Source organism: Neolamprologus multifasciatus, chromosome 6 (assembly GCF_963576455.1).
Source record: "Neolamprologus multifasciatus chromosome 6, fNeoMul1.2, whole genome shotgun sequence".
NCBI lineage: Eukaryota > Metazoa > Chordata > Actinopteri > Cichliformes > Cichlidae > Neolamprologus > Neolamprologus multifasciatus.
In genome coordinates this window covers 10,435,969-10,452,402 of record NC_140444.1, presented here as the reverse complement: position 1 = coordinate 10,452,402, position 16,434 = coordinate 10,435,969, and the positions used below count along the sequence as shown (strand labels likewise).

Here is a 16,434-nt window from a genome sequence, read left to right as displayed (position 1 = left end):
CTGAGATCCTTCACAGGTCGCAGTTGAAGGATGAGACGGTGTACCCGTCGTGGCCCAGCCTATTCCAGAATTCATAGCGTGGCCCAGCCAGCTCCAGTATCCAACAATGGAGGCAGCTACTTAGTTTTAATATTAGTCTTTATGGGTCACAAAATAAACTTTTAAGATATTTTCAGGTGTGAATGTAGCTGTGTGTATTTTAAGTTTGATTCTGTAAAAAGTGACAAAAACATTAGCGTCCGCTAAACAGGTGAAAATAGCTTGAATAGCAACAGGACCTAGTGCCGCTGAATCTTTGATTTTATTTATTTCTTGCTGTGTTTTACTTGCAGCTATTTGAAAGAGCGAGTGTAAACACAAAACATTATTTTATTTTATATGCTGGAATATGCAGAAAATAGGTTTAAATGTTAAACAAATTTCTTCAAGCCAAAGACTGTTGCATATAATTTAATTTTTGCTTAATGTAATGTACATAAAATTGAAAAATTTAAACTAATAAAACAATTTTTAAAAAGAGGCTTTCCATTTGATTCAATTTTATATGATGATTATGCATAAAAAATAGAACTGTGCTAAGAGGTCTATTGCTTTATTACGTATTCAGGTTGTTTATCATGTTTTTGAAAAGTAACTAAGTAACTACGTACTTTTGAAAATAAGTAATGATTAAAGTAATGGGATTACTTTTTTTGGAGAATTAATCAGTAATTAGTAACTAATTATCCTTTTCAAGTAACTTGACCAACACTGGTCCTGACCTCATGATAATTAAGATGACATCATGCAGTTTGAATGCAGTTTAATAAATAGATCTTTTGCCACAGACTTAAAATGTTTGACAAACCTTCACAGGTTGATATTTAGTGTTTGCATGTGTTTCCTGTTTTGTCCCTGTGAGCATTTAAGACAGAAATGGAGAAGCGCTAACGGAATTCATCAGTCCTAATCTTGTTAATCTAGGAGTGACTATTGTCACATTCCAAAAAAGAGGCATATTCCAGCTTTATACCACCTCAGGTCTCTTCTCAGTCCAGAGCCGCACTGAACCCTAGTTATTATGTTTCATATAGGGGCTCCTATGGGAATGACATAATGTGTTATCTTCAGCATCCTTACAATATACGCCATAAAATGCACATTGATTAGGCAAAATATGTTTGTCTTTAAAAATATAGTCATCTAAGAAAGCATGGATGGACACATGGCTGGAAACCCAGATTTACATTGTAATTATTAACGATAAAACCATGGCCATCAATAGTGTAATTTGCTATCAAAACATACATAAAAGACAGCATTGAACCTGCAAGGACTCAGTTTTTATTATACTATGATAAGGACAGAGAACTATAATATACTAATATACTATACTATATTATCACTGATGCTGTTATTATTTAGAAAAGACAGAAATGATCTTTTAAGCATACTCAAAATGCACTAATATTATACAACAGCAGCTCTGCACTGGCAGCTATAATCAAATCATCCTGCTTATCAAATGTTAACTACCTGCTTGTGTTCTGGGGTTGATTGAAGAATTTTAAATATGTGAAGTGGAGTTAAAGTCAGGAGACTAGGAGTGTACCTGACATGGGTGAATGGTGTGTATGCAGGAGTTTAAATGGTGATACTAAAAGCTCCTCCAGAAAATACTCTTTTGTCAACACCCACTGTGTCAAATACTCGCATTATGTCAGATGTCACTGACTGTTTTAAGTGCAAACAGATGCAAAGTCCTGGTGTTTTTACCTAATTTGAGTCCCAACTCCTGACTTTAAGCTGTCCCGTGGTTCTAATTGTCTAACTTGTTTCTTTCGGAATTTTCAGACTTCTTGACATGTTTTATCGCTCACTATGAAAGGATTCTTGTAGTGGGGGACTTTAATATTCATCTGTGTTGTGAGGATAAACCCCTGGTCAAAGATTTCTTAAATGTAATTGATTCCTCAAATTTCACACAATCTGTGTCTGGGCCAACATGTAAGGGCCACACCCTAGACCAGGGGTCGGCAACCTGCGGCTCCGGAGCCGCATGCGGCTCTTTAGTCCTTATAGTGCGGCTCCGCGTGGTTTGGGAAAATAGATTAGAAGTATTTAGCTGAAGTGTATTTTATTTATGTTAGTTCTTTTTTTTAACTTGTAGTTCTAAATTGGAAGATTATTGTGATATTGACATATAAAAATAAAATTATATTTTATTATTTTTTCATCGCTCAAAATCAGCGTCACACCTGTGGAAGCCGGTGTACCGGGCGAAACGGCATGCATTTATCCAGACTTTCAACCCCAGGTAGGCCAATTATGGCTCTTCGGATCCACATTATGTCAGCAGCTATTCTCCACTGTGAACTTTGTTAAAAACAAACACCGCTCACGCCTCACAGATGGCAGCTTACAGTCCTGCGTAAAGATGAAAGTACAGCCCCATTGTAAACATATCACGGCAGACCCGACGATGTTTCCATGAACATGCTTTTCAGCATCTCTTTATTGACCACTTTTCACACACGGTTGCTGTACGCATACAGCCGGCTGTAGCTTTTCAGCTCACAGCCTGACACTTACCAACAACAGCATAGATAGCACAGACGTTAAGGCGGCGAGGCATGATTGCGGGTGCCGCTCAGGTGCGTCCGCCTCCCCTGCAGCGGCACTGCAGACGACGCCCCGCCACACACATTAACCTGGTAAAATACATATTTAGACAGAATTTTGCAAATATCTACTTTTAATTTTTTAGCAGCATAGTGCTTTTTTTCCAATTGTTTTTTAAAAGTCAGGTCAAGGCTCCAAAAGCCCAAAGGCGATATAAGGGTGGCGGCTCACAACAGTTTTTGTTTGCTACATGGATCATTTTAGTTCAGCTGGGTGTCTTTGCTTTTGTTATATTTCTTTAAGAGTTCAAAATGTGTTAATAAATAAATAAAATGTAATTTTCTCTGTAGCACTTTATGGATTTCATAAGCAACACATCTTAGTTGTTCACACAAAGCATAAAGGTAAAAAACAATATATACAGTGTTATCTTCATTTTAGATGTCAAAAAGTATTTGCGGCTCTTAGTGTTTTCTTTTGCATGGAAACCGGGTCCAAATGGCTCTTTGGGTCTTAAAGGTTGCTGACCCCTGCCCTAGACCTTGTCTTGGGTTACGGACTGAATGTATCGGTGACTGAAAACTGTGTTTTACCTATTTTAGACCACTCAGTAATTTTAGTTGATATTTTAATCCCTAAATCTTCAGCTTCTGAGAGGGGAAAATTGCCCCTCAGATCATCTCATCATATTAGCCCCGAAGCATTGCTTGGAGTTAAATTACATTTACCTGATGTGTTGGACCCCATTTTTACCCAGGAGTTATGTGTGGACATTAATAATACACTTATTCTACTGGACTCTGTTGCACCTGTAAAGAAGTTAAAATGTCAACAAAGGAACCCTATGCCCTGGTTAAATGAGGAGCTCTTGAATTTGAGAAGAAATTGTAGAAAAGCAGAGCGTCGCTGGCAATCTTCCAGACTAGAAATATTTCTCCAGGCTTGGAAGGACTCAGTGTCTTTTTTCAATCAGCGATGTCTGCAGCGAAAGCAAATTATTTCTCAAATCTCATCATGAGTCATAAACATAACTCAAAACTCTTATTCAACACAGTGTCGTAACTTACAGAGAGTAAGTCATCTCTCTGCTGTTCTAATTTGACAGCTCATGACTTTCTTATGTTTTTCAGAGACAGGGCTGAAACACTTAGGAATCAGATTACTCCCTCCTCGAGCTGTACATTAAACTACTCAGCTGCTTTACCTGTTGGTGCTGATAAACTGTTCTCTGACTTCAAGATTATTTCTCTGTCTGAATTAACTAAGGTTGTAAAAGCAGCTCGATGTACAACCTGTTCTTTGGATCCTCTACCAGCCTGGACTATAAAGGAACTGTGGTCAGGATTAGGACCCTACATTCTGTTTCTCTTAAATACTTCAATGACAACTGGAGTCTTTCCTGAATGTTTTAAATCAGCTGTGGTAGTGCCAATCTTGAAAAAGCCTGGACTGGATGTTGACATCTTCGCAAACAATAGACCAAACTCACATCTGTCTTTTTTGTCTAAGGTCTTCGAAAAAGTGGTTTTTAAGCAGCTCATTGAGCATTTGTCAGCAAACAATCTGTTTGAACCATTTCAGTCTGCTTTTAGACCAAATCACTCCACAGAAACAGCTTTAGTCAAAGTGGTAAATGATCTGCTGGTAAATGCAGACAACGATCGCACTTCAGTTTCATTACTGCTGGATCTAAGTGCTGCGTTTGACACAGTGGATCACTGTATTTTATTGGATAGGCTTGAACATTTTATTGGAGTTACAGGAAATGTTTTATCATGGCTGAGATCTTACCTGTCTGGGATCTTACCTGTCTGCGAGATCATTTTTAAAACTGTTAGTTTTAAAAATGATCTCTCTCCTGAGACCTGTGCAGTGAGGTATGGGGTCCCTCAGGGCTCTGTACTTGGACCATTGCTGTTTTCTATGTATCTGCTGCCTCTTGGTGTTTTTTTATGTTCTTTTAATGTAACTTTTCATTGTTACGCTGATGACCTGCAGCTTTATGTTCCTCTAACCCAGACGTTCCCAAAGTGTGGGGCCCGCCCCCTAGGGGGGGCGCAGAGCCATTGCAGGGGGGGCGCGGCATGAAAAGGGAAAAAAACAAAAAAACAACAACGCTTGGACACTGCTAGCACGGGCGCCCACGCAAACGCAAAGCAGGAGATGAAGCATAGCTGAATATGTTTCCAAACCAACTTCATTCTAAGCCAAAGACTAGAAAATATGGTGAAGCACATCTTCCCTTTGGTTTCACCTGCACAAGTGCCAAGGTAGGTCTCCCTGCAGAATTGGTTTTCCCTTCGTTGGGAGCAGCGCTGGGCTGTTTAAATCACGGACAAACAGTATCCCACATTCTTGATTTGTATTTCACAAACACTTGTTGTAATGACTAACTACTCCTGACATTTTGGAAATGTTAGCTCTTTATACAGTAAAGTTACAGCGGGATACAAATAACATCAGGTCGTTCCTGCCACAATTTGTTCTCTCGGTTCAAATCACGGACAAACAGCATCCAACAGTTGTTTATGTTTTTGAACCCATTTTGCAGAGGGATTTTTTGAAAAATGTATTGATAGCAATGTTGAATATTATTACACAGGAAAAAAAACAACTACATGTAAAATAATTACACCGTGACGCCTCTGCCTTTCTAAATGGAGGGACAGTAACTGTGTGTGTATGTAAGTGTGTAAAACCTGCAGTTAGTCAGATTAACAGTATTTCGTCTCTATCTGCCATTCTGCAATTCATCTCATGTAAACAATAACGTGCACACAGCGTGACGTGAAAAAAGGCACATACCTTTGACGTTGCAACTCTGTATTCCTCGTCCACACGTAACCACAAAAAAGGAGTTTTAAAAAATCTCTGTTCTCGGTGATTCGAAACGCCGTTTACGTGGACGAAACAGCTGCGTGTTCAAAAATACCCGTGTAGGTGTGGACGTAGCGTAAAAGAGTTAGTAGTTTATTTTCTTACTACCTGTAATTTATTGCAGATTTCTTGTATTTGCTTAATTGTTTACTAAATGTTTGAGGTGTAAAATAAACCGCAATGGAGCAAAATATGGGTCTGTGTGGTTGGAGGATGTGTTCGTGCGTGCGTGCGTGCGCACGCGCGAGGGGGGGCGCGAACATTTTTCTTGTAAAACAAGGGGGGCCCAGCAAAAAAAGTTTGGGAACCACTGCTCTAACCATTGAAAATTGTGCTGAAGTCTCTAAACTAGAATCTTGTCTATCTGCAGTTAAGGGCTGGTTATCAGATCATTTCTTGCTCCTAAATACTGATAAGACAGAGTTGATGGTCATTGGACCGCAAACATTTCAGCACTTGTCCCAAAATTTCATCTTGAAAATTGATGACAGTGTCATAAATTGCAGGGACAAGGTAAAAAACTTGGGCATGTGGTTCGACATGGTGCTCTTCTTTGAGTCTCATGTAAAAGAGATAACAAAGACCGCCTTTTATCATTTGATCAACATAGCCAGAATCAGACAAGTTTTGTCAAGCGACACCGCAGAGGTTCTTGTCCATGCATTTGTGTCTTCACGGATTGATCATTGTAATGCTCTTCTTTCTGGGCTACCAAAGAAAAGTTTAAGAGGTCTACAGATGTAAACAAGCAAGGATATAAACTTATACAAAAAAAAAAAATGAATGTAGCAGATGGGAGGCACTATATTCCATACCATGAATTTATTTTGACACTTCTCACTCTGTGATAGGTGTCAATGTGAAAATATACCTCTATTAATTTAATTTTAATGAAAAAATGTATGCCTCACTCAAATGATTATGCTCTTCTAATTATTTTTTCTCTATTTTGCTCATTTAACAAACAATATTTTGCATATTCAAAAACTTACATTTTGATCTAAACATATCCTTGCTTGTTTACTTCAGTAACAATTTTATTGACTTAAAACCCATTGCAAATGTCAGTTGTAGAGTCAAGAAATTTTGCACTTCAGTGATAAATGCTTTGTATTTATTTTATATTAATATTTGAATTTTATTTCTAGATCATCATTACATCTAACAAGCAGCAAGTCAGTTACTTCGGTAAAGGTTTTTAATATAAACAGATAAATCAAGACATATCACATGATTGTTGTAGGTAAAAACTATAAAAAAGGTAAAAACGTGAATTTATTTATTAATTTAAATGTGAATATATGGTTCCAGTGTTTGTAAAAAAAAATGGAACAATGTCGCAAACAATGACTAATATTAATTAGTCAACGCTGACATTTTAATCTTGTCATCGGTGTTATATTAATATTTAAAATATCAGAAATTTAAATGAAAACATTCAATATGTCATCTAAATGAGAAATCAAAGAATAACTTTAAACGCTAAAACATCTAAATTTGATTTTACTTGTGGGTATGTTATTTTTTTTTTTTAAAAAACACGCGTTCATCTAAGGCTTTTTTCCTTCACTTTGACGTTGAGGTATTTGATACAGAGACAACACCACTGTCACCAAAACAAAGAAGGAAAAAAAAACAGTCCTGATAACTAACTCATATTTTCACAGTAAATTTATATAAAGTGATTTCTTAAAGGGTGATTTCTTAAGTTAAAAGGAAAGGAAGGAAGTTCCTTTGTTGCTCTTCTACATAGCTACCTATTCAGTGTGTTCAGTTTATATACAGTTAAAACATGGAAACAGGTATACAGGATGAGCAGAGGGTTACAGAGGATGTCTGTTTGCACAGAGATGCCCTGCTGCTGTTGCTTCAGTAGAACATACACTGCAGTTCTGCTTCACATGCGCCTGTGGACGTGGATAATGCCGTTGCAGGAGGGGCAGGAATGCTCCACATCCTTGCAATCATTAACGCAGAACGGTATGAAACAGCAAGGCCAGCACCTGTTGTAAACAAGAATAGCATCAAAACGGTTATCATATGCCCATCAACTCATTCATTCTACAGATTGAATATTAATAATAATTTGGGGAGTGAAGAGAGGAGAGTGAATAAGAAATGCTCAGTGCCTCACAAACTCCAGTGTATCACATTGTCCTGCAGCAATCTGAGCATGTTGCAGTATAAATAAGGTATGGTTTAGGATCACCTGATTCAGTCCTAACTATAAATCTAAAACTATTTATCCGAAAAAAAAAGAAAAAGGTTTTGAGTCTAACTGTAAAAGCAGAGAGAGTGTCGGTCTTCCAAATTGACTCTGGGACTGGTTTTGTGGAAACAGCCTGATAGCTGCCAATTAAATCTTTAAAAACTCTAGGACCCACATGTAAGCCTGCAGTGTGAAAGCAAGGTGCTATATAGGGATAATATGGTACTATAAGGTCTTAAGACGGATAAGATGGAGTCTGAATATTTAAGAATTTGTATACGAGGAGAAGAATATTAGTTTCAATTTAACAGGGATTCATCAAAGAGAAGCTAATATGGGACAAATATGCTCTCTCTTTCTGGTCCCTGTCTCACAGCAGCATTCTGGATTAACTGTAGACTATATGTCATATGTCACAACATGACCCAGAGTGTGAGTAAAGCAGTGAGTGTGATCATTTACATTTTGAGAAAATTATTAACTTTCTGTCATGGTCCTGGGTCTTCGACCCAGCGTTTTGAGTTCGTTTTGAGTGTGGTGGACTTGCGGTTTTATCTTTTGGATTTCAGAGATGATTTAAGCTCATTCTCTGTATTATTTTGTTCTGAGTTTAGCATTTCCTAGTGCTTTTGAGTTTTGTTTTCTATATTTCTGGTTACTGGTTTCTTGCTTATGAAACTTCTTTTTTATGTCCTAGTCTTGTCTTTGTGCTTTTACCTGAGCAGCCGTTGTGTTTATTGTGTCTATTTTGTCTCTGTTTTTTGCCTTTTATCTTTCAAATCCACAAGTCTTTGTCCAGGTCAGTGTTAGTTGATTCCTGTTTCATTTGACAACATCTTGTCCCTAGCTTTTTGTATTTAGTTCTACTTCCTGTGTCTAATTATTTGTGAGCGGTTTCAGCTCCTCCCACCTTTTGCCTGTTTCCTCATTATACTCTGTTTATTTAATAGTTATATAGTTTCCCCCTTACCCTTTGCTGTGTTTTACCTTGCATTTTGTTTTACTTTAAGATTAGTTGAATTTTGATTTCCTAGTGTTTTTGACCTGGATTACTTTGTTTAGATTCTGACAGTTAATACTTGAGGGTGTTGATTAATTTAAACTACCATTAAACTACCTTCATTCTGTGAGGCAGACTAAATCAATATTTTGATCAAATTTTGTTGAAATGTTTGATAAACTACAGATTTTCTTTCCTACCTTCATCAGGCCATCTGGTATAATGATGACTTGATGAAACAGGTCACACACAAATACCAAAGAATTGTGATATTTACTTAAATGTTGCTGAGAAAATAATCTTATTTGACGTTTTGCAGTGTGTTCAGCTTTTCTTCATGTGTATGTGTGAGTATAGTGGGGTTTTGACTTACAAGAAGACTGCTAATAGGCCACAAACCAGCCAGGTGTATGATCCGATTTTGTACTCAATTCTAGTCACAACACTGGTGTGGCAGTAAGGGCACAACATCTGTCCAGGAGCGCATTTTGGCAGATTCTCCACCACCACCACTTGGTTAACTGCGAGAAACAATAAAACACAGCCAAAAATTACTTTAATAATTATACATCCTTACTAAAACTCCACTAAACCTGGAATTTTGTGACACCAAATTCAGATTTAACCTTCAACCACAAAGACTAAAGTAATGTTAACGAATCATAAATTAAGAGCACTGTATTTAAGTATTTAAATATACTCAACCAAAATGACTAGTAACCTCTAATTTCTCACCTGTCTGGACAAAAGGCTGGACAACAGGCTGGACAACAGGCTGGATAACAGGCTGGATAACAGGCTGGACAACAGGCTGGACAAAAGGCTGGACAAAAGGCTGGACAACAGGCTGGACAACAGGCTGGACAACAGGCTGAACAACAGGCTGGACAACAGGCTGGACAACAGGCTCGACACTTTGCTGGTAACCTTGTTGGAAGACTCCTGCATTGTAGTCCAGAGGGGGGCCAGGGTATGGTGGTGCTGGGATTTGGAATCCCTTTTCCATTGTGTCTTTTTATAGAAACAGAAATAAAGAAAATAGAAAATAGAAATTACAGTAAAGCTCTGAAATCCTTTTTTTTTTTTTCTCTGAATGAAGCAAAGTGAAAAAAAGTTAAACCACCAAAGTCAAGAGGAATGGGCTTAAGTCGAGACTGAAACCTGGAATCCCTTCTCACCAATGTTTGAAAACTTGCTTATCAGGTTGAAGCAATGAATCACATCACACTCTTTCAACATATGCAAGGGAGCAGGTTTGGTAGCACTGTAAATTTTTACAGGAAATTGTAGAACCTGCTCTCACATGACTAAAAGTCCTGTTTCTCTGCATCAAATCACTAAATGCCTTTGAGTTTTATATGTTTGGTTGAATCTGTTATGGTGCTGTCTTCATTTGCATGTATTTTTTTTTTAAAAATACCCTGATAAAAATGCAAATCTTGTTCGACCTGTCCACCAGTTCTGTGAATGTTAGTGTTCTTTTCAAAATATGTTGCATTCAAGTAGAGTCTTATTCAGTAATTGATCATTTTTAATTTTATTGATTTATTTATTTTCGACTATCTGCTGCAAAGGTTCAGCTTTAATACTTTGACTCACTCATTACCTGGTAGATGACTCTTTTTGAATTCAGAAAAACAAAGTAAACAACTTTCAATGGACTGTGGATCCAATTTTTTTTCATAGTCACCTGAAAATTGTCCCCACATATATCTTTGGACTGTGTGAAGTAGCTGGAGTGCCCAGAGACAATCCATGCAAACACAAAGAGAGCATGCAAACTCCACACAGGAAACACCCCAAAGACCTCAATGGTAACCACTTCATCATCGTGCCACCTGCCTTTTGATTTGATTTTAAAAAACAACAACAACAAAAACACCCTTCACCTATTGTTGATTTTCATAAACCTGGCCCAAAGATGTACCATTGACTAAAAAAAAGACTGTGTTATAACTGACCTAAATGAAATTTTCTAACCTTGTTTCATAAAATAGAAGAAAAAAAAGCTTTGTTAGGAACATTTTACCAACAAAAAACACGCTGCTTATAGCTTTAACATTATAGCTTCTTAATTTTTTCTTACTCTTTTTTTTCTCCACTTATATGATTGAATGTTTTTCTTAACCTGAGAAAAGATCAAATGCTTCTTACCTTGATAAGTAGGTCAGAGGTGTATGGGTGGCAGTGTGGTCGTGCTTCTTTCTCAGTGTGACAGTGACTGTATTAAATACACAAATGCAACTGCATTGCGTCGAAAAGAAGGTGGAGCAGCAACACTATGAATAGGCGGGTGATTAGGTAGGTGTGTCAGTGTTTTTGTAAAATTCTAAATGTCATTGTCTTGCTTTAGTGCGCACATGCACATACTGAGATGTACTTCAACACTGTAATCTTAGGATCCTGAGAAAAGAAGGCAAAAGGTTCTTTAAGTTTGCGAAGACATTTCATCTGTCATTCATAGAGAGAAGTGAAACTTTTAAAGATACCAATTACTAATCATTGGCCATCACATGAGCAAAGGGGTGAAAAATGGTGTGGATCATTATCATTGGTGGAAGATAAAGATGAAACCACTGTGAGACGGCCCCGTTCTATCATGTGACCTATTGAGGTCATCTAATGCAAGGTGCGAGTGGAGGTTCAAGCACCTGGGACAGTATGTCATGACTGCATTAGAGGTGGTTGATAGCTGATGTTATAAGTCACTACTTCTGTTCAACAACGGTCATTCACAGTGGACATAGATGGACTCGTCTTTCAAACCATCTGTCTTCTCGGTCCAAAATGTGAACATTGGCATCATCGAAAGAGTGTCTTGTCCTGTGTCTCAGTTTTGTCCTGTTGAGTCTTGTCCTGTTGATGTGGCTCTTCTATGTTTTGCCATGTGTTTGTGGATCTAACTGCATCCCATTTTTTAATAAACATATTCAACAAAGCACCTATATGCTTATTATGTTGCAAGGGCGTAGATTTGGCATGGACGGAAGGGACGTGTCCCCACCAATATCCAGCAATTATTGAATTGTCCCCACCAATAGTTTGATCTCTTCGAGTAAAGAAAAACAAACCCGATAGAAAGAAAAAAACGATCTGTCAGCGTCTCATTCAGCGAGCGGAGCAGAAAGAGTTAACTTACGTTCGCAACTGGAGTCCTACGTCATGTGACAAATATGGCCAATGTGATTGGCTGAGCCTTTCAGGGAGCTCTGTTTAGTTTCAGCAGCGGCAAACCTGCGCTGCGAGGAGAATGGCAGCGCAAAGGAAGAACCTGGATATAAGAAATTGTTTTTCAAAGAAACCTGTAAGTCACTTAAAGTCAAGTTCACTCATATAATGTGTCCGTCACAATAACGTTACAGGCTATGCTAGGCCATACATGCCAACACTCACGATTTTTCCGGGGAATCCTGAACCGTCCCTCCCGAAAATCTCCCGGGGCGACCATTCTCCCCCCAATTTCTCCCGATTTTCCACCCGGACAACAAAACTGAAAACCATATCCCAGACCGGCCCAGCCAATTCCAGTTTCCAACAATGGCTACTATTACTGCAGCTACTTAGTTTTAATATTACTCTTATTCAGTGTTGGGTAAGTTACTTTAAAATAGTAACTTAGTTACATTACTAGTTACTTCTATCAAAAGTAACTCAGTTTCTTCAAGTTACTCGTTACTTTCAAAGTAACTAGTTACTAGGGAAAGTAACTTTGGTTTTACTCAGAATTCTCTTGTTAATGTGTTGCTTCCATAACTTTGCCAGTCTTCTAGCTTGCTTACTTGCCACAAGTGCACTGTGCCACCTGCCAATAGAAAGGAAAAGATAATGTGCATATTTCCACGAGAGAAATCCCACGCCTGGACCGTCATTGACTGCTGCCATGATTCTAGCCTACGTCACAGCGTCATGTGCGCCTTTTACATCCAACACAAAAACTGCAGTCGTGGTGCTTTGATTGTACTCAGAACTCGGAAATTCTGCCTTCTGAATAGGAAGATGTAGGCAACACCAGACTGCAGATGAGCTGCATACAGAGCTGGACTGGGACATTTTGACTAGAGACTGGCCCGCCATTATAGGAAAAATCATAAAGCCTTTGAATGAAAACAAACGCTGTTGTGACAGTGATGAGTTTTGATGGTATATATGCATCAATCGTTTGTTGTAAGAGTCAGATAATTATTTTTTAAAAGCTAGACATTTTAAATGAGAATAAGAAAGAAAAGTATTTCTTTGTGCCCACCTCTCCCTGTTAATGCCCTACCTGGCCCCCCTGGCAAAACTTTGCTAGATCCGCACCTGCACAGTTACCAGCTGTCAGCTACGTAAAAAACAGGATCCTGGTGTTATTTGTCTCTCAGAAACAGTTCAGAACTTCCCTTCAACTCAGTCATGTCACCTAAAAGGTAAACCTGTTTCTCCATCAGACCTGTTCAGCTCTGATGATTCAGTGTACATCTCCTGGTTTCATCTTCATGTTTCCCTCTCACCAGATAACCAGATGACCAGCAGCTTTTTTGCAGCTGTGGCTCCAGCAAACATCAGCTGATACTAGAAATTAATATTAAATAAATTCTAACAACAGCTGATCAAGCTTAAACGTGCTGCTGTTGTTTAAGGCGACATCCGCTGGTTTCCTCTTTCTGGCGCAAAGTGACCGATAAACAAACAAGAGAGAAAAGCAGATCAGCTGATCACTGATCAGTTTTCATGATTGAAGTAGAAACGGGAGAGGGAGGGGGGAGAATGAAAGAAGAAGAGGCAGCTGTGCAGCAAAGACACAGAATAACTCCAGCTTTGTGTCTTTTTCATTGTAGCTGAATTACGGGACAAACTGTTCCTGTTCACCTCAATAAGAAACGCGTAATATTTTCTCTGAATACCAGACGGGACGGTTGGCAACTCTAATAACTTATGAACAAAATAAAGTTCAACATCATTAACTTCATAGCACTCACCCAGCTGTATAGAAACTCCGTCATGCTAGCTAGTACACAGTACGGAAAAAGTCAGAATAACGAAAATAAACTCCACCTAAACTTGGTTTATATCTGACCCAGATAGACTGCAGGTCATAACTCCTTACCTGAAGTTCAGTTCACACTTGGACCGGCGGCCGCCTCGGGTCTCTGCTCCTCCTGTCTCCCCTTTCCCTCATCCACCTGCTGCCTCCACCACTTGCTAATGTTACAGAATCTGTGGAAGCTCCGCGATAGCCACCACACGAAGTAACGAGTAACGACCCTATCTAAATCCCAGTAACGACTAACGCGTTCCTGATTTTGGCATAATAACTAGTTACCGTGCTCGTTACCACAATAATAACGTAGTTACTGTAACGCGTTACTTAATAACGCGTTAGTCCCAACACTGCTCTTATTACTCTTTCTGGGTCGCAAAATAAACCTTTAACACATTTTCAGGCGAGAATGTAGCTGTGTAAACGTCAAATAACTTAAACATGTTATTGTTTGGCCTTTTTCAGTGCTTTAGTTGTGTTTTATTTGTTGGTGAGTAAATCGGTTTGGCTGAGATTAAAGTTATTCGATTAAATAAAACTTTATTAATCCCTCGGGAGGATTCCTCCGGGGTTCTCAAACAGCTGAATAAACTGCTGTGTGAAAACAGCAGTTTATTCGACCATCTACGCCAGCATCCGGTTATATTTTAGACAGCAAGGAGCAGACGGCAGGTGACGAAATTCTGAAGGCTAGACCGTCCAATTTCACAGTCGCTCATTTCCGGTCTACCCGGCTTTCGGAGGACCCGGCCCACTTAGACCACAAAGGCCGGGTCCTCAGGTGGACACAGCCTCTGAATTTGGATCCCCCGTCCTGTTTCCGGCCGGACAATAATAACGGTGACATTTAACTTATTTTATCCGATAAATAAACACTGTAAGATTCAAGTTTTTTGTATATATATGTACATGTATATCCCCCCCAGCCCCTTTGAATGTCTCCCTAATTCTGAGGTCTCAAGGTTGGCAAGTAGGTGCTAGGCTTGGTCCGCATCAGTCTAAAATTGTGTGTAACCATGAATAATGTGATGCCATGTCCACCAGGAGAGACTGGACAGTATAGATGTAAATCAAATATGCCAGCAGTTCATTTCAGCTAATGGGAGGAGCAGGCATGTGTTTGTTGTGTGGGACATGTAGTCCATGTCTGTTGCTGTAACAGTAGTTCATGTTTAGAATAAAACATCCCAGCCCCCTATCTGATAGAGGGCAGTAGTGCCTAAAATGTTGCATAATGTTGCTGAGAGATCTTTTACTTTGTGGTAATCTTAGATGAGTAGTTTTATGGACAAAACCCACCAGATCATTCAGTGTTCCCTTAGTGCTAATGTGTCAGAGATGTTGGTGTACTATAACTGAAGTAATGCTGTTAAGTCCTTAAAGTCATATTCTTTTATTGTCATGACTGTATTTGAAGCTATTTTTACTTTTGTATGATATCTGATTTATATGGAATATGGCTGAAGTAAACTAAAGCCTGAAATACTTAGTCAGTCATTTGTTTAATAGTAATTTAACATTATATAATTCACATATAAAACTATGAATTGTAATTTTAAACGGTTTAAAAGCATGTAGAATAGCATATGTAGGCAAGTATATTTCTCCTTTTTTTTATCAAGAAGCAAAAACAAAAAGGAAAAAATAAGAAACGGGGCAGGGGTCGATGGCTGAATCATCCGTCCCCACCAATGCCAAAACCAAATCTACACCCTTGTTATGTTGACAAATTTAACTAAATGTTCAAATACCAAAACTCAAACCACCACATGTTTGGTTTTAATTTTATGAGTTGAAATTTCATTTTAGTTACTCAAAAGAAATTTAAACAAAATTTAGTGAACTACAATAAACTAGAAACTACTGAAAGTAATCTAAAATCTGTGTTTATCTATGAGCAGGAATTTGCTGTAGATCATTCAGTAAGTACTTTTACTCCTTTAATTTATGGCAATCATACAGAAGCCCAAAATCAGTAAGCCTGTAAGGAATTTTTTTTTATCATATCTTTTTTTACTAAAGTAATTTTTGACCACTGAATGTTTACTTAATCAAAGTAAAGAAGAAAGGAATTAAAAGTAACATAAATCCTGAATGGGCATGGAATGCAAAGGTTAAAAATGTAATTGAAAGACAGTGAAGTCCTTAAATAAGGATAAATCAGTGATGAGGGAAAAAACAGACATCCATCCATTTTCTTTCACTTATCTGAGTCTGGGTCGTGGGGGCAACAGCCTAAGCAGAGAACCCAGACCTCCCTTTCCCTTTCCAGTTCTACGGACTATTCCACAGACCATTCCAGGACCAATCTCCTTGGGATTGTGTCTGGCTTATCCATCTTGTTGCTCTGATGAATTGCTAGGGTCTTCATACTCGTGGTACTTCTGTACATGCTTTGTGACTCCTCTGACTGCCCTCACCTCCCATTTTTATGCAGTGTAAGCAGTGTGTTGCTTTGAATAACGTGTAGGTAGGAAGTAAAAAAAACCTTAAAATAAATGTATGCAAATTATATACAAACATTCATATAATAAAACCATACCTATGAAAGACAGAATAAAGCATTAACTTTATTAACTACTTCTACCCCGTAACACCCGAACCACCTCAACTGGCTGCTTTCTATGTGGAAGAGTAGCGGTACTCTGAGCCCCTCCCAGGTGGTTGAAGTCCTCATCTTTTCCAGCTGAGGACCATGGACCATCTCATTCCCACCGCTTCACACTC

At 38.5% G+C, this 16,434-nt stretch overlaps 1 protein-coding gene across 1 annotated transcript; it reads right to left on the bottom strand.

Annotated features, from left to right (window-relative positions):
* Nucleotides 1-6,570: 6,570 nt before the first annotated feature.
* LOC146516438 (uncharacterized) lies at nucleotides 6,571-11,111 on the bottom strand. Its single transcript, XM_085163857.1, has 4 exons — nucleotides 10,842-11,111; nucleotides 9,423-9,698; nucleotides 9,061-9,208; nucleotides 6,571-7,481 (listed from the first exon to the last, which is right to left on the bottom strand). The coding sequence occupies exons 2-4, from the start codon at nucleotides 9,691-9,693 to the stop codon at nucleotides 7,376-7,378; spliced, it is 525 nt and encodes a 174-aa protein (XP_085019983.1). The 5' UTR covers nucleotides 9,694-9,698; nucleotides 10,842-11,111; the 3' UTR covers nucleotides 6,571-7,375.
* Nucleotides 11,112-16,434: the final 5,323 nt, after the last annotated feature.

Coding starts and splice junctions, on each gene's coding strand:
- LOC146516438 (XM_085163857.1), bottom strand. CDS start 9,693: ATGGAAAAGGGATTCCAAATCCCAGCACCACCATACCCTGGCCCCCCT. Junction 9,209..9,422: donor CCAGCCTTTTGTCCAGACAG/GTGAGAAATTAG, acceptor TGTTTCTCGCAG/TTAACCAAGTGGTGGTGGTG. Junction 7,482..9,060: donor GGCCTATTAGCAGTCTTCTT/GTAAGTCAAAAC, acceptor TGTTTACAACAG/GTGCTGGCCTTGCTGTTTCA.